Consider the following 26,660-nt stretch of genomic DNA (forward strand, 5'->3'; position numbering starts at 1 on the left):
AAGGTTTAAAAGCTTCCAAGTCAAAAAGCTTTAAAGCACATTATATTTTCAAATACAGATTCTTTAAGGGATTCTTTGTTGTATTAATGTTCTTTTTTGGTAGGTACCCTAGAATCCTGAAAAAAGAGGTCCTAGGGAACATAGAAGAACAGATTATAGCACACTAAGAAGCTAAATGCTGCTGTATTTGTACTCTTAACCCCATCTATGTCTATAATGTCCTCACCTTCTACCCCAAGCGCCATCTCTATTCCCACCACTATCAACAGAGGGGTCTGCTTTACTAAGAAAATAAAGACCACTGGCCTGAGCTCCCTTTGCTTCCCCATTGTGTATCCAAAAAGTCCTTTGCAACATCACTCATTCTCTCCTCCCTTATTCTAGTTTCTGATGAATAGATGATCTTTCTTCCCCCTTCATTCCTCTCTCTCTGTGTATGTGTGTGTGTGAGCTCTTGATTCTATCCCTTTCATCCAATAGTTTATTGCTCTCTCAATCATCCCATCTTTAACCCTCAGTCTCTCCCTATCTATTGGTTCCCTTCCTGCTGTCTACAAATATGCCTAGGTTTCCCTCATCCTTCAAAACAAAATAAAAGAGAACTTCTCCTTGACTCACCTCCTTCAAAATATTATCCTATAGCTCTCCTCCTTTTCAAAGCCCTAGAAAAAGCCACGTACATATACTGCCTCCACTTCCTCTCCTCTCACTCATTTCTCAATCCCTTACAATCTGGAAACTGTTCTTTCCAAAATTACCAATAAACTCCTAACTGCTCATTTTGACAGCCAGTCTTTTCTTATTTCTCATCCACAAGATTATGAGTTCCTCCAACAGACTGTGAGCACCTTGAGGACAGGAACTGTCTTTTGGTTCTTTTTGTATCCTTAGGAATGAATCATGTCTCGACCATGGTAGGTGCTTAAGAAACGTTTATTAACTATTTACTGACTCATCCTCCTTGATCTTTCTGCAGCATCTGACTACTTCTTGTCTTGTACACTTCTTTTCTTGGGTTTTCATGACACTATTTCTTGGTCTTTCTCCTACCTATCTGGCCCCTCCTTCTCAGTCTCCTTCAGTGAATCAAAATCCATGTCCTTTAACTTTCAATATTCCCCACAGCTCAGTCCTGGATCCTCTTCTTTCTCTCTATACCATCTCTTAGCGATCTCATCAGTTTCCATGGATTTAATTATTACCTCTAGGCAGAAGATTCCCAGGTCTACAGATTTTGCCTTAATCTCTCTCCTAACCTTCATTTCCACATCTCCAACTGTTTGCTGGACATTTCCAACTGTACATCAAAATAGGCACTTCAAATTCAACGTATTCAAAACAGAATTTCTTATCTTATCCCTCTCCCCATACCAACTCTTCCTAACTTTCTTATTTCTGCTGAGGACACTACCATCCTTCCAGTCATTCAGGTTCACAGACTGCATCATTCTTAACTCATTTTCCTTCCTCCCTCATATCAAAATGTCGTCCCTTCTACTTCCACAACATGTCTTACAAACATTTCTTTCTTTCTGCTTGCCTCTACTTTAATTCAGGCCCTGATCACTTCTACTTGGACTCCTTCAAGAGCCTTTTAATTTTCTTATGTCTCTCTCTTCCCAAAATTCAACTTCCAAGCAACTGTTAGATCTGACTATATCATTCCCCCACTCCAGAAGCTTCAGTAGCTCCCTATTGCCTCTGAGATAAAATGTAAGTTCCTCTGTTTGGCATCAAATGTCCTTTACAATCTGACACGTCTACTTTTTCAAGCTTACTATACATTTCTCCCCTTACGCACTCTTGGTTAGAGCCAAAATGGTCTACTTGCTGTTCCCCTTCCACAGCCAGCCTCAGGGTATTGCTCAGGTTAGCTCCCACTGACTGGAACAAAAATTAGAGAGATGTTTAATATCTGAGAGATTACTGGGGGGACAGAAATTATCACCACTGGTGGAGCTGTAAATTGGCCCAATGCTTAGAAAAGAATTGAGAATTATTTAGGAAAAGTCACTCAATTCTTCTCGACCCAGTGATCTCATTAGTGTGTACGTAGCCAAAGGAAATCAATGACAGAAAGTTCTATGTATAACAAAATATTCCTAGCAGCACTCTTCCTGGTAGGGAAAAAAAAAACCCTTGGAAATACATTGTGGTACATGAATGTAACCGATCTTTAAAAATTCAAATCATCTTAATCAACGAATAAGCACTTATTTTCTTTCCTTTCTACCAGTATCCGAATTTAAATGAAAAAATATAAAACCCTTATAACAAATATGCATGGTAAAAAAAACACACAAATTTCCACATTTTCTATGTCCAAAATGTACTTATCATTCTGTATCTTAAATATATCCCTTTTTTGTCAGGAGGTGGGTAGTAGAGATCATCATCAGTCCTCTGGAATCACAGTTGGTCACTTTACTGATCAGAGATCTTAAGTCTTTCACAGTTGTTTATCTTTACAACACTGTTATCGCGTAAACTGATCTCCTGGCTTGTAAAAGAATATTATGGCAATGTAAGAAATAAATATGATGAATTCAGAGTAATTTGAGAAGATTTATATGAAGTAACAAGGCTAAAATATATCAGAATAGTTCAGTGGTCAATCTTGACTACAGAAGGCTAATGATAAAATAGAACACCCTCCTGGTAGACTACAGGTGTGGAATGAGGCATATGACATCCGAGATGGTCAATGTGTCCATTTGTTTTGCTTAACTATACTTTGTTACAAGGAAGAGTTTCATGGGGAGACAAGGAGGTACCAGGAAATGAAAGCACTTGTCTAAAAAGCACCAATAAAACCTTTTTGAAAATAAATTGTGGAGTCAAGTCAACAAGCATTTATTAAGCACCTTACTATGTGCCAGGCACTGTGCTAAAGCCTGAGCTCACAATCAAATGGAGGAGACAGCATGCAAACAGTCATGTACAAACAAGATATATACTAGATAAATTGGAAATAATTACAGAGGGAAGACACTAGCATTATGGAGACTGGTACAAGCTTTTTGCAGAAGGCAGGATTTTAGCTGAGACTTGAAAGAAGTCAGGGAATCCAGGAGGAACAGAGAAGAGAGAGCATTATAGGCATAAGGGAAAGCCAATGAAAGTTCAGAGAGTTGGGACATGAGTGTCTCTTGGGGGAAATAGCAAAGATTGAAGAGTGTGTGGGAAGAGTAAGTAGTATGAAAAGACTGGAAAAATAAGAGGGGAACACGTTGTAAAGATTTTAAAAGCCAAAAAGATGATTTTATATTTGATCCTGAAGGAAAAAAGAGGCCACTGGAGTTTACTGAATAAGGAAGACGCCTGGTCTGACACTAATTAGCATCTTGCCCAAACTCCACAGATGTTATATGCACATACTCTGCCTCCAGATCTATACCTTAATGTTGTCAAATGGACAGAGCCAGACTCTAACCTGGAGGTGACTGAAGCCACGGATTATTAGAATGGCAGGGATCTGACTGATCACTTTCAGCTGCAGCATGTTGGCAGCAATCTCAGCTCCTAGGTCAGGGTCCCGTGGAAAGTACGGAAGTTCCAACAAATCTAAATAGTTAGTATAATCATTACACACATCATATCAAGTAATGTGAAAATCATAAACGCCGTAACAGTTTATTCACTAATGTTAAGGTTCAGACTAGCCAACACTAGGGCAGCACTCCAAAGTTCAAACTACATAATGAGCTCCTCTGAGGCACCTAGAGAAGTTTGCTGCCCCAGAACTACAAAGTTACAGGATGTTATGACTTGTCCAGTCCTCCATAATGCCGCTACCAGAAGAAGCAAAAATTTGCAGTACTTGTGCCTTCATGTCTTCTTGTATAGCTTCTACAATCCTTAACAATTCATTAACAGATTCAGCAGAAACTCCTTCTTTTCATATCCATGTCTGTTTGTGGAAAACTCAATTCAGTTTGAAGGAAATGAAAAACCCCAGAAAAATGGCAACATGAATTTCATGCTAAAATAAGCAAAATGAATGTCACTTTTGACTTCCCAATAAACTTGGATTTTGATTTAAGCGTCTTTGTGCCTTTTGTTTCCTAACCTATAAATGCCAAATAGCTTTCATCCAATATACATCTCCTAGAACTGCTGAGACTGTGTCAGCAAAGTGGACTGGAGCTTGTGGCAATAGATCATTCCTGTGAATGTAAATTGTGTTAACCCCAAGGATTCCTGGTAAAATGCACCTTGTGTATGAACCAGTTAGTTAGTTAGTTAGACCATGATGTTAATAAGGCCATGGTTGTAGGTTTAATGCAGAAAAACTGTTCTATACCCATAGCCTACACACCTAATCCTGGCCAATAATTACATAATCACAGAATTACAGAGTCAGAAGACACCTCTGAAACCATCAAGTCCAAACTATATCCAAAAAAAGAATCCACATAGCAACGTACCAATAAGAGCAATCCAACTACTGCTTAAAGACCTCTAATGAGGAAGAAAACTCACCATCTTCTAAGGCGGCTCATTCTTCTCTTGCAAGACTAATTTTTAGGAAGCTTAAATTTTTCTCTCTGCAACTTTCATCCATTGTTAATGGTGTGGCTCTGAGGTCCCACAGAGTAAGTCTAATCTCTCTTCAATAAGACAGCCATTCAAATACTTGAAAAACGCTATAACATTCATAAATACCGACCACTACTCACACAAAAGACTACAAGACTCAGCAAAAACCCACCACCACTACAGGAAAAGCACAAATCAGCTTTGTATAACCGAGGACAGCACGCCTGTTCATATAGCTTGGGCAAACTGGAGAAGAATCATGTGACAATGTAGCTGAATCCTTAGGAATAACTCTGCCTGCTGAAACAAACTCCCTTCCTATGAGTGAATAGCAAGAAGGACACAAGTGAATTTCAACTTCAGCCCACACAAATGCATCTGCCAGCTGTACTTAGGGGCATTATCCAATTATGGGACAGCATTCAAGTTGGGGAAGATAACCTGCAGCAAGGGCTTAGCCCACACTAAGTTAAGACAGAAAACGAATGCCACTTGCACCCAACAATTTATTTCTACTCCTAACTCACACAGCCAGGGAGGATTAAGTTCAGAACCCCTACATCCAAGAAAGAGTCCTCAGCCCATCTTTTCCATTTTTTAACTCTTACGACAGTATTAATACTTTATTTCCTGGCATGATATATGCAACGGGTTTGAATTCAATTATCATAACCTTTGCCATAAAATTTGCCCCCTTCTCCCTACTCGATGGATCTAGGTAATCCATTTGTCCTTCCTTCAACTTTTCAGTTTCCCAACCTTTATTTGGCACTACTCTATCTCATAATACTAGTGTAAAGAAGAAATGGCCATAAAGTATTTTACAATACCAGCATCAGCAAAGTGCCATGCACATAATGAAATTCAATGGGTTGATCTTAGTGCTTCAGTTCCCCTGTGTTATATATGAGGCAAAGGCTAACTATAAATACAAAAGGTAAAATTTTTACTTCCAATAAAAGGAAAAAGACATAACGATCACCTCAGGAGGAATATCTAGTTATAACAAGCACAAATTACAGTGAGATAATGAACTAGATTCCCACCTCACTATTTGTCAGTGGTGAAAACCTAACTAGGAGCCATACATTCAGTTCATTTGGGTACAAGAGCAACAACGGATCTGCAAAATGAAATGTACAGAATTGAGAAAACTTAAATTTGTTCAGTTTAGGGAAGTAAAATTAAAGAAGGGAAAAAGTCCAAGTGCCAAATCCAGAAGCAGCGAAAGCAACTGCCTCGTCACAAGGGAGTGTGACACCTAAGAAGGGCCCAGCTCCGGCTGCTGGGCTGCATACTTTTCCAAAGTTCTTTCCTCTACACAGCCAATCCAGTCATAAACATCAGTGTATGTTTTCTAATTCAATCAGCATTTATTAACTGCCAATCATGTGCAAAGCACTAGGTTTCACACAGTGTAAAAGCCAGGCTGAGATCTAACCATCCAGAGACCTACTCCTCGTGAAATGACCAAAGAAAAAGGCTCTCTCAGCCCACCCTCACCACATCCCATTCTAGAACCAATAGCTTTCCTTTAAAACTTCCCCGGAAACTTTAACAATCTTCAGGAAATATCTGGTAACTAGATTAAAAACAGGAATGTTATTCAAGGATTATTAAATAATTTTATCCTGGTCTCTGCTTTAAGCTACTTGTAAATCCAAAGTTGCAAGGGTGTAATTTTCCCCAAATCTGTTTGAAAGTAGTGCTTTGCATGTGGTGGTTGCCTATACACCTCAAAGATAGAAGGTGCCCAAGAGGAGAAAAAGATCCATATCAGCACATTGTACAAAAAAAAGAAATTCTGGAAATAAAGTGAGTGTTCATATATTAGGGGAAAATGGAATAAACTGTGGCATATTAATAACAAAATATCATTTTACCATACGGGAAAAAACAAGCACAAGAACGCATGAAAAGACACGTATGAAATTATAAGAGTGAAATAAGTAAAATCAAGAGAACTATACACAAGTACTACAGTAATATAAATGAAAACAAGACCAAAGGACAGGCAGATTTACTAACTACAACGAGTAACTGGCCTTGGTGAATAGACGATGAAACATACTTGCCTCCTCTTGGTAGAGAGGTAAGGGACTGACCACAGATGTAGAATGTTGCATGGTTTTGCTTAAGTGTGTGTGTGTGTGTGTGTGTGTGTGTGTGTGTGTGTGTGTGTGAGAGAGAGAGAGAGAGAGAGAGAGAGAGAGGGAGAGAGAGAGAGAGAGAGAGAGAGAGAGAGAGAGAGAGAGAGAGAGAGAGAGAGAGAGAGAGAGAGAGAGATGGAAGATCCAGAAGAAGGGACTATATCAGAAAATGACTGATACAAAAACAAAAGCAGTTGCTAAATGAATTTGAGTTTATCCTTGAATAAACCTTACTCTTCCTTTTGTGATTAAATGAGAGAAAACCTATTTTAAATATAACAATTTAAAAATCTGTCCTAGCAGGATGGCCCAAAATATCCTAAACTTGATGAAAGCCCAAGAAGTCTCCTGGGATGCAAAGGACAAAGTAACTCTTTGCCTACTGCTTTGCTTTTCCTGTAGCCTTAGGACCAGTATTCCAGAGAGCTGATAGCACAGAAGGAAGAAGTCCACTCAGGTTTCACTATTCCAGCACAAGGAACAGGTGGAGACTAGGCTAAGAACATTTCATTCCTACTACAGGTCCACCAGAACAAGGTGCCAGGACCTTTTACCACAACATACTCAGGAGTTAGGAAAACAAGTTGCCAATATAGAAGAAACTCATTCAGAAAGCATTTTGCTATCAAGTATCTCACTTCATTTACTGACAAAAGTGGAGGGAATAGCCTACAAACATATTCTGACATCATGTAAAAAAAGATAGGGCAAAGTTCTCTCCCCTCCAAATTCTTTAGGAGTCATGTCCTATTCGAACCTGTAGAAAAAAACATGGGTAATTCAAGATGGGAGAAGATTCCATGTGAGTAGTGCCCAAGTTCCAGCTATGTCATTCGTTATAATGAGGCCTCTCTTTTCGCTGCCTTAGCTTAGAGAAACTAGGATCACTACTTTGGAAAAGGGGTGTTGGTCCACTCATTTGGAAATACAGTCAGTAACTCAGGAATGCTGTTTCTCAATCTCTATAGCAACTGTCTTCTCCTCCCATGTGGTGATGTAAGCTGCAGGCCTGATTGCCCTTAGTGAAGGGTGGGCACTTGTGACACACCCAGCGCCTGGCAGACAGGAAGTTCCTGCAGCTGCTGTTGCTTCTTCATGCAGTCAGGAAGCACTAGGACACCCTGCTCCTTGTCAGGACTCACCCCTAACACAATTTAAAAACCTGCCCACATCAATCTCAGATTTTTTAAGCAAAGATCCTTTTCCATTTTTCTATGAGACAAACTCTTAGAAACTCACAACTCAGCATTCTGTCTGTTGGAACTAACAATCTGGCTAGTCAGAAAATTACAATACTTCTTAATAGGCCCAACTAAACATTCTGAAAAATAACTATTGTGATGAAAAAAACCCAACAACTTGACCCTTTATGCAAGCGGACTAAGGTTTTATTGGGAGGACATTCGGAAGGGAAATACACAGAAAGATTAATGACCCAGGATTGTGTTATAAGTGAGAGTTACAATGTGGTCTATCTGGTACTTCCAGTAACTAAACATCTTTGAATTGGGCTGTACACAAACCAGTATTATATAGACTTCTAAGCTATGGTAGATCATGCTCCCAAAAGCCTCTAGTTTATCCATATTTTTTCCACAGATTCCGAAACATGCCCAAGGGAAAGAACAGACTGACTCACTGAAGTACTGAGCTCCCCAACTCTGAAACTGTTCAACAGAGAATAGGTGACCGTTAGAGATGCTTCCTGTACATAATGACAGGTTGGACTATAAGACCTTTCATGTCCTTCTAACTCTTATATTCTGTAACCATATTTCCAGCTTTTCTCTTTTGGCCCTGGTAATATCAAGTACACACAAGCAGGCAGAAAATAATCTTAAAGTATTATCTAGTTCCCCTTACCAAAATGCCAACCAACTCTCAATAGTTTCAACCTGTAGTTTCTGAAAACACTACCTGTGAAACAAGAGAAACTTAATATACATAAGGAAACCTTCCAAGGGGGCTGCTGGAGAATTCTAGCAATGATCTATAGGAAAAACAGAAAATTTGGCCCAGAGAATGATATGCATGCAAACCAACACTCCTCTTCCTGATCTCAGCCTAATGTCTGCTTCTTGCTTGATAGCCATATCCTACAGAGGCTTCTCACCACTTCTTCTTGTGGTTTCCATCACAGGAACCAGACGTCACCCATGAGCCTAGAAGTAACTAACGAAATAAGCCATGGTGGACGCAAAGCGCTGCCAACTAAAGACAGAGCTAAGAAATCACCAGAGGAACCTCTTTACTGAGGGAATCCTTCAAAGCCTATTTAAGCTAAAAATTCTGCATACCCTTTTCAGTTGGCTGAAGGATTTTGAGCATCCTAATTTTAAGTTCTTTATATTAAACAGACAAAAAAACTTCCAAAGATGGATGGGTCTTTCTCTATGGCTCAGTTAAGACCCTGTGTATTGGGGAAGTTACTATCCTACTCCTTACCTTGGTCCCACCTTTTCCCCAAATCTCTTAACTCTAGAAGGACTAGGCATATCAACTGATGCAATAATATTAAAATTTTACTTTAAAATAAAGATTTTTATTCTATCTCTATTTTCTTTACCTTTCAGACTAAAAAAAAAAAGTAACGCATCAATTGAAAAATCTTGGTCTTTTGAAGATCAGACTAGAGGTAACAACATGGAACCAGGAAATTAATTCTAGTCTTGGCTTTGTCACTGATGATATGTGACCTTGGGCAAGCCATTTCCTCTCTCTAAACCTCAGTTTCCTCATTTATAATATAAAGGGATTCAGCTAGGTGATCCCTGAAGTAGATAGTAGGTTCTTTATGTTTCTACTTCTAATAATTGCATCTAACTATTACAGGATCAAGATTAGATTTCAGAGATAAGGATTCACTTCTCTAAATCTGAAATACATTGAAATAACTGATGAAAACAGATGGATGGATACAAATTCATGAAGAGAGAAAATTAAATAGCTTTAATATCTCCATTTCGATAGCAGATCTGTTTCCCTGGAATTTTAATTCTAATATAAATATATTCACATTCTCAGGTCACATTCTACTACCTTTCTAAGAGCAGAAAATCACCGTCTTACATTCCAATCTGGCAGACCAAAACAAAAGATGCATGCTTTAAAGGAGAGAAAATGAAAGAAATATATACTCATTACCAATGTTCTTTTACCCCTGCTTTCTATAAGCAATTTCAGAAGGTTCAAAAGAATTTCTCAGTCACTTCAGGAACATCCACCAATTGATTTTATCTCACCTGGAACGGAAAAGAAAGCAGTCCATTTTGGCTGAAGTGGAGAGTGCTAGAATTCAATTCACAGAACATTAATTAAACTCCTACAGTGTGCAGACCACAGTCCTAGGCACTGAGGGAGCTGCAAAGCTTAGATAAGATAGATAAGTCCCTGCCCTAAGGGGTACTGCCAGGTAGAGGAATAAGACACATAAACAAATAATTATAGTGCAGACTAGAAAATAGTGTAGTATACTGAAAAAGAGGCCTAAATGTAGTTAGGCTCTAATAAAATCCCATACCCTATATGGGTTTCAGTTTCCTTACCCCTAAAGTAACCCTATCTCTGAGATCCTTTTAGCTCTAAAATTGTATGATTCTAAAAAATTATCTCCCTTAAAATCTTAGTTCTCCTTCTACCACACATTACCTTTTTCCTTCTCAGAACTATAGCATTTGTAGTCAATACCAAACAACTGTATTTCACGAAGTGATCCTGCCTCACATTGTTTCTCTTTCTTGACTAGCAAAGAGATTATAAGCTCCTCGAAGTCAGAGACCAAAACAGCAACACCTGGAGTAGTATCATTACTCTAAATACTTTTGGATATTGTTTGAATTAACATAATGGAAGTCACCTGCCTTACTGACAGTCAGTCAGTGATAGATGAATAATAAAAACTAAGAGGCATATTGAATTGAGAAGCACAAGAAAAACTTCAGACTCTTTCCCCATCACTATCACTCTTCTACCAGATCCAAATCAAGCAGAAAATACTCATTTTTATGAGGTTTCTTGCAGAAATCACTTAATGATTAACAACTATGGGCCAATAATTACCAGATCTGAAGACCACATTTTAGAAGTCTCCATATTCAAAAGTGGACCTAGAGTTATTGGCCATCATCCACTTCTGTAGTCCCTCAGAAACGATCTGAAGTCCCAACTAGGACTCTATCCCAGAGATCACATGGAAAAACTGTCAAGGCAGGAAGGATAAACTCACCAATGTTACAAGAGCAATTTCTTCTTCCCCTCCTCCATAATATCACCACTTGCTGTTCCATGTAATTTTCACAGGAAAATTCCTGACAGGTGACACTGTTTTATTTACACAAGAGACCGCTGCCCTCAAAAGCTACTCTCTCACCTTTCTAGTGACCTGTGAATCAAGAAAAAGGACAAGCTGCCTGGACTTAATGCAACACACAGTTCCTCCTGAGGATAAGCAAGGTTCAGAAAACTTTTGGAAACTTTTCCTAGTTTTCAAGTCTGGGGGGAAAAGGATGAAAAGCAAATAAATCTTTACTGCTACAATCTTTACACAGATCAATGACCTTACAAATCAAGATTTTCCCAACCCAACAGTGCATCAGGACAAACTATCTCTGACAGAACTCAGAATACTCTTTAACATCAAGGAAATCACTTTACCTTTCAGTGTCTCAGGCAACCTTCTAAGACTATAAGTGGCAAAACATTTATCATCTACCTTGATAGAGTTTCTTCACTGTGAGTTTGTTACTCACACCAGTGAAATCACGAGTCTAGTTAAAAAACTGTTACTGGGCCAAGAAACAGAGAAGTAGTTCATTTAATCTTTTCTCTACCAGTCTCTCTGACTGGTGGTATCTGTTCCTTTTCTAAAATTTACTTCTACTATTCCAAATAAGTTAAGATGGGCAAAGAGCAGTGGTAATTAAAGCAAATTAGAACAATTAACCAATAGTGCTTAAGTTTTGCTTCTAGAATGGATATTAACTTAAAACAACTCTGAAATATTACCTTCAAACTATCAAGGATAAGAATACAAAGAAATATGGGAAGATATGAAGTGAAGGAGAGTAAAGAAAACAAAACCAAAAAAATTTATATTTACTAACTATAATCATATAAAGGCTATTAAACAGTAACAAAATTCAGACAAGTTGATGACTTTGTTACTACCTTGTTAAAGTTAATTATACACAACAGGAATTTCAACAACAAGAATAAATAACATGAAAAATTTCACTTTTAGCTAAGTTTTAGTTTGGTAGGGTTTTCTTGTTCATATATCTTAACATATATAGGTTGATTGAAGTTAAACTAAATTTTAAAATAGAATATGAGCTGCTATTACCATTATATTTACATACAATTTGCAACTCTGATATTTTCACCCTGAAACAAAGGTGAAGTAGAATTATGTCAACATCCTGGACTAGCCTTAGCAATCTTCATTAATCATTAAGAGCCTTTCCTCTATTTATTGAAGTACAATGACTTACTCAAAAGTTGAATAATTAATCAAAATCAACTGGAACCTAAATAGTGTCTTCTTTTGATAATTTTTTTTAATTTTTAAAAATTGTTCTTTAATACTTAAATTTGTGTATTTGCAAAAGAAAAGTAGAGGGAAAGATACAAATGATTTTCAAGTGGTTAAAAGAGTGGATTTAGGGTCCTTTTTTTCCTTTTATATTTCAGGACTGAGACTTAAGCACCTTGGTACAAGGAACAAGATCCATACTCCTGTTTCCCAACAGGAATGAAAGTTCTTTTAGTAGGGACAAAAAGGAAGAAAAGCAGCTGGGCAGGATTGGAGTAGTAAGTGTTGACTTGTTCCCAACTCCTACCTGGTAGCAAGCATCTAGTGCCCTTCTGTTAGCAGAGAGGGGTTAATTTTTCAAAGGCATATTTTACTAAGAAGGTATAGTGAGTACTGAAATGTAAGACCCCTCAAATCAGAAGGCACACTCTCAAGGAAGGAGCTTCAAAGCAGAAAATACTTGGTAAGGATAGATAGATGAAGAGGACATTATATGGGAAATTTTTTTTTCCTAAAAATACTTAAATATGAAATTTCCTATAGCAAAATGGGGGGGGTGGAGAGAAGAAAACAGATTTTTGTTCATTAAAAATTTTTTAAAAGGATTCAGAAAACTCTAGTGTTTTTGAAAGTCATGCATTATTTTAGTCAATTAAACTGTAAATAATTTCTGAATATTAGGATGCTAACTCCTTGTTTCCCATAAATTCCCTCTGTTGTCCTCATGCACATGAGATTTAAACCTGTTCCTAATTATATCTAGAATTACCATGTATCTTTTAAACTGTGACTGTTTCACTACACATAAAATGATCTCTTAAGTGTAACATGCAACATCTATTTGTAAAGTGCATCAGAGCCCCTTGGATAACAAAAAGTCATCATTTTAGCACAAAGAAAAGAAAACTAGTTTCATCTGATGCATATGGCCAACAACAAAATTTAATCATATTCTCATTTTTATTATCTAGGTCTTTTTTTTTTAATTACAGCAGATCTTTACAAGAGTATCTACATTTAATGATAATTCTCCCTTGCCAGGGAATGTAATTCTGGTTGCACTGTCAGCCTCAGTACACATTGGGTGCAAGAGGATTTCCTTTGAGGCTAGTCTAAATGTACCAGTCACTGTCACTAAGCGACCCTGTAGGGTGTCTTTATAGACAACTGAAAGGAACAAATTTTCAGGTCATTTCACAATCTGAAATATCACAATCACATTCCTGCAGGCCACCCTTCATCCCAAGTATAAAAATCTTCGTGTTTAGCATCACTTCTAAAAGACACAAATTGCACAAAGTTTCTGGTTGGCCTTCTCTGAACTTCCCAATCATAGCTAATATCTTCTTTAAAGGCTAACAATGAGAATTTTGTACAAAAGTTTAAGATAGTAACCTATTTTCTCTTTATAGCCAGGATGTTGATTAATCCCTACTTGACATCCTATTATCCTGACCCCTCAGAAATATCTTTACATAAGTTCATACAAAATCATATAAGTTATTCCCCAATACGGTCTCACTGGAACCAAAAATAAATAAATAAAAAGAAGGGACAGGAGAGAGAACTTACAGACCCCATGTCTCAAGATGCTTCAAATTAAATTAAAGATGAAAGAAGACTCCTATGGCCTCCTCTTCTATTCCTTTTCATTTAAAGCTCAAATAAAGGCCTTATAAAGTTATGTATTCTAGCGTAAATAAACCTTATGGAGCAACTTTAGGGAAGCTCAGAAGGTACAGCATTCTCTCATAGATTTTTCCTCTTTTTGATTAGATGTGACTACCATTAAATGTGAGGACTAAAAAGTATTACAGACATGATATTTCTCTTACAATTATATTTTAGGAATAGCTACAAGCAATCATGCTAGACTGGGACCATTTACCACTACTACAATAGGGGAGACTACACCAAATTCTGCTGAATGACACTTCTATTATTCACCTACATGCTAAAGCTTTTTCAACTGATGGTAAAAAAGAAACGGGGGGGGGGGGGGAGTGTCCACGAGGCCTTATGAAGTCAGACTCATTAAGTACAAGAGGGAGAGCATAAAGCAGCCTTCTTCTAGCAGCTCATGACAATATATATGTTAGAAATTATATACATAAGACACAATAGCCTTTTAAAGCTAGGCCCCATCTCTTCTCCACATCCAAGGCACCTCAGAAGCACAAAACAGATTGCCAGAGTTTACCTATACCTTGCTTGATCATTTGCTTTAAGCCTCTGTGGGTCTACTTCCTCTCCCCCACTCCCCGTACCTAAATTTGACTCCTTTCCTCAAAGCCTTTTCTTCTAATCCATAGCCCTCCTAAGACTTGTGGTCAGAACCTTCCTTAAAGCACTAAAAGGTATCAAACTCCTAAAGGGATTAGTGACATTCTCAGAACCAGATATAAATAGTTATCTGAGGTACTTAATCTCTACTGTGCAGGGTTCCTTAAAGAGGCTCATGCTGTAGTTCCAAAGAACAGAAACTTTAGAAAAGCACATCAGGAGATAAATAACTTTGAGTTTAGACACCACCTCTAACCAGAAAGTCTCACTTTAAATAATAACAAGATATCAGCCCCAGAATACACCACTGTTGTCATACTTTCTCACACAGAAATCTGGTGCCACTCCTAGCCTTTAACGACTCACATTTTTTTCCCCAAAGTCAACAACAGAGGAGGGCTAGAATGTTCAAAGCTTATATTTACCAGTAAAGGGATATTTAAATAATTCTTTCTGAAGGAAAAAAATACAATTCTCCTCACTACTTACACTACCAGATAACACATTTCAGCAAGCTAAGGGTTAAGAACAGTACCTTTAGAAGAAATAAGGAACTTAAACTCCACCCTCTCTAAAGCTAATACAAACAACTCAGACTTAAATACACTCAGCATATATTTGAAGGTACAGTGGTCTACCGAGCAGAGAGTGCTAGAAGTATCTCAGCCTCAAGCAACATACATTCAATAGATTCCAAAAATCTGTGAAACATACCAGAGCTAGGCAAATCAAAGACACAAAAAAATTCCTAAGGATGACCTGGAAAGTGTAGAAAAGAAGCTAAGACTGTAAATCAGCAGGTCTAGTTGGAATTCATGAGAGGGAGGACAAACTCAATGCAAAGTAACATTCCCTACCTTGAGTTTGATTAAAGAAACTGAAGGAAATTCCAAATTAGGGACCCAGGAACTTTAGACTGGGAAGGAAAGTTTAACCCAGTCTATGAGAGGTTCAGCACCTAACCTAAAGAAACTCAGATGACACTGCAGTACGAAACACAGAATATTTTTTGAGCCAGTAAGAAATTTTCTTGAACTATAAGCCCCATGCTCTGGGTGAAGAAATAATAGCCAGCATAAAAATAGGCAATTAGTGGCCTGGAATAACGAGGCTAATTATATAGATCAATTGTTAACACGCCTAGGGGCATCTGGTTTAATCATACATACATAGGCAGAAAGAGAAGGATCCCTACTTTAATCCCCTCTGTAACTACCACCACCATTTTACACAAATGCTTTCCTCTTAACAACTATGTCACTTAAGTGGTAGCCATATTACTGTCCTATTTTACAGATGAGGTAAGTGAGGCAAAGGGAGGTTGGGTGACTTGCCTATAGTCACACTTAATAGCCGAGTCAACACTCAAACACAGCCACTCCAAATCTATTCCTCTTTCCATTACGCCAGCTGCCCCAGTACAAGTAATTCCTGTATAGTACTGCATTTCTCAACACCTTTGGTTAGAAAGTAGTATTTCCTTCCAATTCATTGTTTTATCAGCTTTCTTGCCAAGTTTATGAGAAAATGACTTGGATTGTTTGGGGCAAGTCAGGGAGAGAGGAGAAGGAAAAATAAAGTTACAAGCAATTTATTCAATGAGAAGGAAAGATTGTAAGGGGATTAGCTGAAAAAGGGAATACATGGTTACAACTAACAATGAGTTATTAAGGTGTTGTACTCAACTCGATCTCTTTAAGGAGCTATGGAAAACATTTCCATATTTTTCAAATTGTTAAGAGAATAAATATCCCCCAGAACAGGGATGGGGAACCTGCAGCCTCCAGGCCACATGTGGCCTTCTAGGTCCTTGGGTGTAGCATTTTGACTGAGCTTTTTATTAAGGGGATTTGTTCTGTGAAGTTTGGATTCAGTCAAACGGCTGCACCTGAGGACCCAGAAGGCCACTTGTGGCCTGGAGACTGCAGGTTCCCCACCCTTGCCCCAGGAGAAAGAGGTTGGAATGGAGGATTTAGTATGGGGGCAAGGTATGGACATCATAATAGAACATGCTAAGTAAGGGGTTACAGGGATATCACTTTTTCTTCAGACTGGGGTTGAAGTAGTTCTCACAGAAAGAAAACTATACTCCTCAACACAGACAAGAGTAAGGCTGTCAACAGCACTGAAGAGGATAAGGAGGTAGAAGAGAGGTTGAAATAATGGTTATAATAGAAAATATATAAAACAATTACATTATTCACAAATTTCTTGGACTTGCAATTTTATTTTCCTTTCCACTTGTAGAGGGAGAGAAAAAGTTACTATTACTTTAGGGCAAGAGGCCAAAGAGTTTACCCCCAAGGAAGTAATAATAGGACAAAGGAAAACTCTAAGAGGGAAGAAATATTGGAAGATAGAGTAATAACATGACTGAGGGACATGTGTAATTGGGCAGGAGTTTATTTCTTTAAATGCAAGGACAAATTTCTAAGAGGTCACATGTCAGGTAACATTCCTGAGAGGGAGCCATTATCAGATGACACTAAACTGAGAGCCTAAGAGATTTTATTGGATGGAAAGTTAACAAGTTAAAAGGCTAAAGCATAGATCAGGAAATGGGGGGGGGGGAGGAACAAGAGAATGCCATGAGAGGCTTAGAAAATGAACCCAGGAAAGTACCTGGAGAAAGGGGGTTGGGCCAAGGAAGAAGAAACATCTATGTTAACAGAAAGAAAAAGAAAAAAGGAAGCTGGGGAGTGACTGGTAGGAAACGGTAGGAATTAAAAGGTAAGCAAAAGGGAATTAGTTCAGTAAAGGTTACGGGATAAAAGATCTGAAAAGAAGGTTATGCGGAACATTAGGGGAAAAACAGCGACAGCAACAGCAGCAATGGAAGACGCACAGGAGCTGGGAAGGTGGCTATCCCAAGGCGGGGAAGAGAAGGTTACAAGGCTGATGAAAAAGGACTAGCATTACCATGCATGCAGTAACTCAAGGGGGCCAGGTTCCGGGGGAGGGAGGAACGTGGATAGAAGTAATTAAGAGTAGCCAGGTGAGGGTGGGTGTTGAGAAGGGGCTGAAAGGATCCGGCTCTGGAGTGGGAGGGCAGGAGGGAAACGTACCTGGGAGGCCAGGTGGCGGAGGAGGGCCAGGTTTAGGAGGCGAGATAAGAGGGGAAACCAGGTCTGATGGGTTTGTCCGGAGAGATAGGGATAAAGGTGGCTGCAGGGTGGAGGAGGGATTGGGGGGAGCCTGGTCGGAGCGGGGGGAGGAGGGAGGAGGTGGCTGAGGGGGATCAAGTCCGCGAGAGAGAGGGGCGAAGGGGGTTAGGAGGGGCCAGGTGTGCATAGGGGGAGGTTTGGGGGGACAAGAAGGGCCGCCAGGACCGAGTCAGATCTAGAGAGTAGAGGGGATAAAAAGGCAGTCAGGGCTGGGGGAAGCCGGGGCGGGGAGGGACGGTGGCGAGGGTGGGCAGCAGGAAGGGCAGGCTGGCAGGCGGAGGGGGTGGCTCCCCGGCCGTTGGCCCGAGGCGGGCAGTGCCGGGACCCGGGTTGAAGCGATGGGTGGGTGGGTGGGACACTCACGAATTTCTTGGATTTGCCGCCGTCGCCGGCCGCGGGCGGCTCCTCCGGGCTCCGACCCTTCTTCTTGTCCCGGGTCCCACGGCCCGGCCCCAGGCCCCCTCCGGGTGGCTCCATGTCTGCGGCTAGCACGCCGCCCCCCGAAGCCTGCTCCCTCCGCTCCGCTCGGCGCGCACCGCCCGCCCGCTCGCTGCCTCCTCGCCGCCCGCGCGCCGCCGCCCAGCGCCTCAGTCCCCCGCCTTCCCCGAGCTCATTAGCATGCCGAGTTGCGCGCGCCTCATGAATATCTAGTAGAGACGGTCCAGAGCTCGGAGCCTGCCACACTTCCGTGAGGTGCCTACCAACTGTGCGTTGAACCTGGGGGGTGACGACCGTTTCAACGCTTTACCTGCCCGATGGGCTCAACCACTAAGCCCAATTTAGTGGGGAGGAAGTAGAGGAGTTTAGAACCAGGAACAGCGCCATCTGCCGGGCCTCCGACAGAACCACAAACTTTTTGGTTCTCCAAGTCCCCGTACTGGCGCGGCGGCTGGGCTTAGACGTCACGGGGTACAAGGGAAATCAGCCTTTTCCCAGCAGAGGGAGGCCTTTGGAACAGGGGATGGATGGTGCTTCCCCAGCCTGGCCGGGCGGTAGGCAAACCCATCCATAGAGCTGTGGCTGGGCTCCGGGCCTTGTGTCACAAACTCAACCTCAGAAACCCCGACCCCACCACTGGTGTTAGCCTCAGAGTCCAAGTTCACAGACAGCCCAGGCCCACTCTGTTGAGCTAATAATGTATGGCAGTCCTGGGAAAAGCCCAAGGATTCCATGAAAAGAAGTAGAAAGCAAACACCAGATCTATCACCCCTGGATACAGTGAAATCTACCTTCAACTCCCCTCCCACCCCCATATTCCCAATAAGGTACACCTGAAGGAAATATCAAATTCATAGGAAGAAGGCAGTAGATAAGAAAAATACTGACTCAATTTATTGGATAAAAACAATGGTAAAATGGACATAAAACACGAAAAGGCAGGACATGAAACCCCTCTCCACTCCTTCTTTTCCCAATCAAAAGGGACCCATAAGGTAGGAAACAAATGACAACCCTCCCCTGGTCCCTTTCCACTCCCAAATTAAAGTGTACATTAGACAGGGCACAGTATGGCTGGGAATAAAAAGGTACCTTCAATATCAACCACCCCTCCATCCTGAAAATACCTTTGTCAAGAGGAGACAGGAGTCTGAGAACAGGGGGCAAGCTAAGAGACTGGCCACCAGGGACATGTGACCTCTCTGACCTGTCTACAGAAGCTGACCTTCTAGCCCCAAGTTAGTGCTAGAACTGTCCCCCATCCACCTATCCAAAAATTACCACCTCTGGCTTGGGGAGAAGGAAACTGGAGTAAGGGTTAAGAAGGTCCTGGGACCAGCAGCAGTCTTTGGACTCTTTCCCACAGAGTAGAGGGCAAAGCTCAGGGACAGAGAAAGTCACACAAGGAAAGGTCACTCTTCTTGCCACCTGCCCAGCCCTGAAGTGGCAGGTAACTCTCTGTGGAGCAGAGTCTCTCCAAGCTTCAAATCTCTACATCACTTTCCTTATCGTTGTCATGGTCTCCATCATAGAACTCATTGGGAGCCTCTGGCCTGGGAGGTTGGGAGACAGATCAGTGCTATCAATTAATCAATAAGCATTAGTTAAACACCTAGCCAGGGGAGAGAAAGTGGAGGAAAAAGGGAAAGGGACAGGGAGCAAACAATAAGTGGTAGCAGCAGGCTCCAGTGACTAGATTCCCAGCTTCTCTCAATGTCTCAAACCACTTTCTGGCTTTTCATCAGCAACATTCTCCTTGGAGCCCTTCCACCAAGTCTGTTGTATGTACCCTTTTGCACTCCCCACAAAATATACATGTCATGGTTTTCCAAGTATTCTTTTCTCCCCTTCCTTAGTCCCAAGAATATGAGAAAGGAAAAATAAAAAGCCACCCCGCTATAGTTGTTTTCCAGTCCTCAGCAAAACAGCCTCCTGTTGTCTTTCTTAAGGCTCCCTCAATGGCTATTCTCTCCTCATCCAATACCTGGTATAGTTTTCCTCAGGGCCCCTTTCTTCAGCATCAGCTTCATCAGTTCGGTCATAGGTCAGCAGATCAGATGGTACATCATGGATCTGGACACTGGGTGCATGATTCAACATTTTGAGATTCTCAAAGATCGTCTGCCGGATCTGGTCGAGGTACTAGCCAGAACAACAAGGAAGGCACAAGGGGACACAAGCTATTTCTCATCCATCCCCAAAGCATCACTGTCCCAAGTCTCACTTAGAAGCACTAATTCCACAAAAGTGTTTTCCAGTCAGGGACAGACCAGTTGGGAGCTCTCTCTACACAACTAACATTACAGCCTTTGACTGTCCTGATTTCTACCATAGCAACTTGGGTTCCATTATGCCTGGAACTTTCTTCCCTAGTTTGTTTCCCTCAGTTCCTTGGCCTGAAAATCCTAGCCAAAGCCTTCTGACTCTGTGCCCACCCCCAACAATCACTCCCCAATCAAGCCAATTGGGCAGTAAGTCCCCCATACCCCAACTCTATACCCTTACCTCCCTCTCCCCACTCTCACCACCCACCCCTCCACCAGCCATTCCCATTTTGCTGGGCCACTGACCTGGCGTGAATTCTGGTTTTCAATTCGTGTGCTGACATCTGGATGCAATGTGAAGTCTGGGGCAAAGTACTCAAAATATTCTTTGGGGAGAGGAAGAAAAAGAGATCAGAGCCCCAGGGCAAGGAGTGAGATAAGTTCAGCACTGGCTGGGAATCAGGGTTCCTGGGTCTTACCTCTATCTAACTTAGACTCTACAGGAAGAAGGGCCAGGACTTCGGCCTCCTCTACAATTCAGTGATTCAGCATCAGAAAAAAAGAGTAACAACACTAGAGAACTCAACTCTGCCTACTGAAAGATATCAAATTATTCTTCCAACTCCATCCCAGGCCATCCTAGGGCCCCCCAAGGAAATAGATTTGTAAAAGATAGGGTGGGGGAGTAAGAGAAGTGTCTCACCACTATATGGTAGCTCCTCACTGATAGCTTCTTCTACCAACAGTGATGTCTCATATGTCCTGAAACAAGGGGAAGGAACGAACTGAATGTGAAGGCTCTAGTGCCCACCTAGACAACCCTCAATGAACCCATAATACTTATAGGAGAGAGGAGAGATAGATGAGAGACTGAACTCACCAGCATCGGGCAACATTTCGAACAGTATAGCCACCACCACCCAGTACCAGCAATGGGATGTTAAAGCTCTTGACATATTCCACACACTCCCTGTTGAGGACCAGGAAATGTCAGCAGCTGAACTATCTATCCCTTTTCCATCTTCCTAGTCACTTTTACCTTAGATCTCCCAACATCCAAGGGCTCCCACCACTTCCAATCAGACCAAGAATCCAATGTGACATTTTCTTCTCATATCCCATAGTCACATAAGAAGAGTGAAGGATAATTAATAGACCACTGGCCACCAGGCAATGGAAGAATTTGAGGAAGGTCCCCAACACTATTGGATAGACTCCCTGTAAGGAATTTATGGGAGTACATGAAGAAGAATCCCACACATCGGGAAGGTATAGATGAGTTCTAATTTGTATCACTATATATGTACATTAATGAGATCACAGATCCATGAGTTCTGTGTATATCCCCTTCTTAATTCTTTTGTCTCCGCAAGAAAAGGCCAGGACCCTGCCCCTATACCTACAAGTATATAAACTTAGGGTACATCCCCAAGATGTTTCTGAAAAGTGTCCAGGAGGGTATGGAAAGAAGAGTCTTACCCATGACCTCGGATGCTAAGGTTGAAGCAGCCCAGCCGATCACAACCCAGGGAATCAGCTCCACACTGCAAAGAGCAAAATACCAAGCAGCTGTCTTGAGATAACTGACTGTGACAACATAAGTGACCATCTACCCTATATTTCTCCCCCAAATTGAGAACTGTCACCCTCCCTACCATATTCCACAGAGGCCAGGGCTAACCCTCCCCACCAACTCTTAACTTGTCCCCCCCCACCTCCAGACAGACAGACACACACACACACACACACACACACACACACACACACACAATGGAGGTTCAGACTGCTTGCTACCTGTAGCACAATGCACGTTGGTTGGTAAAAATCCACCACTTGGTTGATGACAGGCTGGAAGAGGTGCTTGTAACCTGGAGTGGTAAGAGGTAGACAACTAGTACCCCAAGGAAAAGGACTGGACTCAAGACACAGGGAAAAGGGGGTTGAGGAAACTAGCAACTCAGATATGGGGCAACATAGGGCACAACAAAACAGCCGGGACACAGCAAAGAAAAAAAAATATGAGATTCGACAAATAGGTAGTCCTTTACTCTGGTCATCGATGCCATCCCGCAGGGGCACATTGAGACAGTAGTAGCGTCCGCTTTCTGCTCCAACTTCATACATATCACCTGCAGGGAAAGATGGCTGGGGGTAACTTGCTGGGGAAATACTACAAATCTGGATTTTTTTACTTCACACATAGACTCTGTGCCCCCAACAACTGTCCAACCCCTTCTAGTCCCTGTCTAAAGCTACCTACTCATCCCTGGCCCACCATTTACTCAACCCATCCTTCCCTCCTTCCCCCTACTCTTCCCCGACAAATCTCTCCACCTGTGCCAGGGAAGAAGTAATTGCCATATTTATGGAAAGAGACAGTCATGACTCGGTCAGTGAGATAAAAGGCTTCCTGTACACCATCCCCATGGTGGATGTCAATGTCAATGTACAATACACGGGGGTGATACCTGGGGCAAAGGAAAACAAAGAGTTTGAGCCAGACATAAATAGGCCAAGAGGGAATCTCTCCCCCAATCCCATATTCACATATTGCTGCCAAACACAGAACCCTTTATGTCCACACAGCCTAATCACCTGAAACCTAAACTCAGTTCCCAGATTAGCTGAAGCTGTCCTATCAAGGGCATTCCTACACAGAGTATATCCTATTACCCTAGGGTGGGGCTGGGGGTTGGGGGGAGAGGAAATGGGGACTGGGACTTATGGAGAAATAAATGTGATCAAGGTAAAAGTTGTCTACCAGAAGGGAATAAACTAGGATTACTAGGTGTCAGAGCAAGTGTAGAGTTGGGGTTGAGAAGTCTAGTCCAAGGACTCATACTCCTTCAAAGTCCACAAAGAGAACCCATTCCCCATTATCTCATCCCATCCTCCCCTGTAAGTTCCTTACTTCAGTAGCTCCAGGATGCCGATCACAATGTCATTGACATAGCAGAAACCTGAGGCCTGCAGGAGGAGAGTGGCTTTGGGGGAAGAAGCACCTCACCCCTACATCCCTCACCATATTTTGGCCCCCATCCTCAGCAGCCCATGCCCACAACACCCTTAGTTCCCTCCATCACCCCCATACTCACCTCAAATTTCTTAGCATGGTGCAGTCCTCCAGCCCAGTTAATGGCAATATCACAAATCTAAAGGACAAACATCCAAATCACAGCCCTCCCCAAACCTAAGGCACAGGGGACATGAGGATGCTGGCTGTGGATACCACAGCAGTAGATGAATGGGGGTAACAGTGATATGTTTACCTTGTTGTTCAATTGTGTTGCGCCCTGCAGGGAAGCACCTGTGTAACGGGAACAGAACTCGAAGAGGCCTGGGAACACAGGACTGTAAGACAGAGGACATGACCGAGAGCCTTGGCTCCTTTCCCAAGAAACTGAACACCACCACACACACACACACACATACACACACACACACACATCCTACCACCAGCAATACACCTAATCCATTTTAGGCCTTCTTCCTTTTTCCTCCCACATTATTCATTTGTCTTTAAAAAAAAAAAGTAGTACATATATGTATAAATATATATGTATACACACAAAGAATGTTCATTTATTTATTTCCTGCTTGCCTATTTGCCCAACACTATTCTAGGCACTGTGGGAAAAGACACACATAAAGAAAAATGAAGAACAATTTAAGAGATATCAGAATGTAGCATACAATTAGTGTCAAGTGAATGGTATAGACAAACGTGCTATAGAAATTAAGAGGAAGGAGAAATAATGAGGCTTCAGCCACCAGGGAAGGCTTCATGGAGGACCTGGAACTTGAGCTAAACAACTGGTAAAATTTGAATAGGTGAAAAGATGTGGGCAAAATTGGAGACAAAGAATTTGCATGGCATTTTGGGGAAAAAAAGAAAATCAATCAAGGGTTCATGTAGGGGAGTAGCTGAAGACAAAGCTGGAGAGTCAGTTAAAAAAAAAAAGACTGGGAAGAAGGCCCAGATAAAATATTTGGAAGTTTTTACTATTTACCGTGTATGTTAGGTCTCCCCAACTTGAATATAAATTCTTCAAGGTCAGAGCTGTACTTCTGTGTGTCCCCAGTTACATTTGACATAGTACTTTATAAAAACTCCCCACAGCCCCTCTCCCTCCCTCTTCCCTACAATTAATTCCCCACCCCAGTGACCAACACTGATACACATCAAAGGTCCCTTGACCTTCCCTCACCAATCATCCCCTACATTGAAGGCATTGAGACTTTTAGTAAAGCCCTGCATGTTGGTGGGGCTGACCCGCTGCAGGAAATCAATATAATCCTCTGAGTGGAAACGGCACATATCATGTTGAGAGGCTTGGTATGGCTTGAAGACCTTGGAATAAAGAAAACATGATGAACTTGGGCAGGATTAGTTCCAAATTAGGGGGCTTTGACTGTTTCAGCCCAACCTCAGAGCTTCCAAAGTACTCCCCACCCAAATACCCATATATAGGTACACTCCCTCTTGCATAAAGGTCTCCCTATGAAAAAAAAGACCAATTTGAGGCTAAAGCAAAGATGCTGAGTTAGTCATTTTTGTTGCATTTATCCCCCCCCACATTCCCATGTTCCCCATATCACCCTTTCCTCCCTCCCCCACTCCTTTCTGTCCTTCTCTCCATAGTCCAGATGTCTGCTGACCTCTCTTCCCTCCCCCACCCTACTGTTTCCTTCTAGATTCAAATGTGACATTGTATATGAAACTATTTTGAAAAGCACAAATCAATATACAAATATAATGCCTTATTGTTGTTCTCTTAGTTATGATTCCCCAAATTAATTGGAAGCTTTCTGAAATTAGAGATTATGTATTTTCCAATAGTTAGAACATTCCCTAAAGGTAAATGCTATCTCCTTTATATCAAAGTACAGGGCTCTGCAAATGGTGGGAAAATGAACTCAGTATTTATATATCAAGAGACTCCAGAGGGAAGCCAATCCATTTTAGTAACCCTACTCTTCACAAACTCCTCCAGGGATTTTATATTTAATATAACCCTAAAAGTGACAATCAACATCATGCATATGCATACCATTCTGAGTCTGAATGTTTCCAATTCTCATCTTCCAAGTCCCAACCATGTCAAAGACATGTGCCTTGGCCAAGAGTATAGCCATAGAGACAAGGTTCTGTGTGTGTTGTTGGTAGATTTTTGGGTGTACTTTTTTTTGGAGGGGGAAGTAGAGAAGATATGAGTAGCCAACTCAAGCCCCTTACCTCAACTGAGTCCTCCTCAGACCATACAAACCAAAACAGAAAGATTGAAGGGCTGAACTAACTCTTGTACAGGAGTATACCCAAAGTACCCTCTCATTCCATTGGGGTACTAAGGTTCTAGCATCTTGTTGTGGCAAGAAAAGTATATTGTGGGACAGCATGAGAGGTAGTATGATATTGTTAAAAAAAATGTTGGATTTGGAGTCAGAGGACCTTGATTCAAATCACAGGCTTTCTACATAGGTTACCTGTTTAACCTTCGGCAAGTCATTTCCCCTCTCTTGGCCTCAGTTTCCCATCTATAAAATGAAGGGAGTTCTCTAGAGAGATCTCTAACATCCTTTCTAATCCTTATTATTAACAACCCTTCTAATCCCTATTAATCTATGACTAGGGTGATGAAGGGGTGTCCTTGTCTCCATTTCCTCTAAACCTGCACCCCAAGAGCAAGTGCATACAAAGCTGCCTCCATCCCCTCCCGCACTGCACCCCTTCCCCAAGCATTGGGTGCCAAAGAGGAGAGAAGAGAAACACTCACAATCATCTTCTTGTAGAGCCCATAGTGCAACACCAGGCTGTGGGTAAGCGCCAGACGATGGGGTTTCATGGGGTGACCCGCCCCTGGAGGAATGAGTGGTCAAAATGAGTCGCTGACCCACCACCCCAAGGGGCCCAGAATGCACCCTCCCCAGGGTCCTAGGGAACCCGCTCCACCCCACCCCCACCTCCCAATCCTCCACTTGGTCCGGGTTATTGGGGGGGGGAACTGGGGAAAGGGAGACTGCTGGCGCCCGTGCCCCCCACCCCCCCACCCCCCAGCCTACCCCCCCACTGCCTGAGGTTCTCCTCCCCACTCTCACCGTAGTGGAAGTTCCCCACATCCGGGTCATAGAAATAGGCCACCGTCTTGGCCATGGTACCGGGGGACCAGGCCCCGCGCCTCCGCCCTCCAGCCCCGCCTCCAGGACCGTGCGTTCTGCGTCATAGCGCGACACCACGCCCCTTGCGGAATCCGAGGTCGCCGCGGGCTCCGAGCCGCAAGGGAGGGGGAGGTCG

The 26,660-nt window shown here is 41.9% G+C and overlaps 2 protein-coding genes across 3 annotated transcripts in view; both read right to left on the reverse strand.

Annotated features, from left to right (window-relative positions):
- The window catches only part of DIAPH1 (diaphanous related formin 1), an 84,260-nt gene extending 65,915 nt beyond the window's left edge, over nt 1–18,345 (reverse strand). Inside the window, exon 1 of the mRNA XM_078150498.1 lies at nt 18,030–18,345. Coding sequence (XP_078006624.1) covers nt 18,030–18,143 — 114 coding nt within the window. The 5' untranslated portion in view covers nt 18,144–18,345. The remainder of the gene's footprint in view (nt 1–18,029) is intronic.
- Nucleotides 18,346–18,976: 631 nt separating this feature from the next.
- On the reverse strand, nt 18,977–26,550 carry HDAC3 (histone deacetylase 3). Of its 2 annotated transcripts, XM_021005032.2 has the most exons (15): nt 26,465–26,550; nt 26,143–26,225; nt 24,577–24,719; nt 23,638–23,719; nt 23,464–23,520; nt 23,280–23,335; nt 22,703–22,836; nt 22,417–22,497; nt 22,163–22,236; nt 21,848–21,912; nt 21,249–21,338; nt 21,072–21,130; nt 20,675–20,754; nt 20,089–20,246; nt 18,977–19,657 (listed from the first exon to the last, which is right to left on the reverse strand). In XM_021005032.2, exons 1-15 carry the CDS (start codon nt 26,517–26,519, stop codon nt 19,588–19,590), a joined length of 1,287 nt encoding a protein of 428 aa, XP_020860691.1. In that variant the 5' UTR covers nt 26,520–26,550; the 3' UTR covers nt 18,977–19,587. The 2 variants fall into 2 exon arrangements, with proteins under 2 accessions (XP_020860691.1, XP_078006622.1); XM_078150496.1 differs by lacking the exon at nt 23,464–23,520.
- Between the last annotated feature and the right edge of the window lie 110 nt (nt 26,551–26,660).

This window comes from Phascolarctos cinereus, unplaced genomic scaffold (assembly GCF_003287225.1).
Source record: "Phascolarctos cinereus isolate Bilbo 61053 unplaced genomic scaffold, phaCin_HiC Scaffold_2;HRSCAF=192, whole genome shotgun sequence".
NCBI classification, from domain to species: Eukaryota; Metazoa; Chordata; class Mammalia; order Diprotodontia; family Phascolarctidae; genus Phascolarctos; species Phascolarctos cinereus.

What these genes read in the sequence shown, in the direction of transcription:
- HDAC3 (XM_021005032.2), bottom strand. Translation starts at nt 26,519, where the DNA reads ATGGCCAAGACGGTGGCCTATTTCTATGACCCGGATGTGGGGAACTTC. An exon ending in GGCTCTACAAGAAGATGATT is followed by an intron (nt 24,720 to 26,142) that starts GTGAGTGTTTCT and finishes CTTTATTCCAAG; the next exon opens with GTCTTCAAGCCATACCAAGC. An exon ending in CAACACAATTGAACAACAAG is followed by an intron (nt 23,521 to 23,637) that starts GTAAACATATCA and finishes TTTGTCCTTTAG; the next exon opens with ATTTGTGATATTGCCATTAA.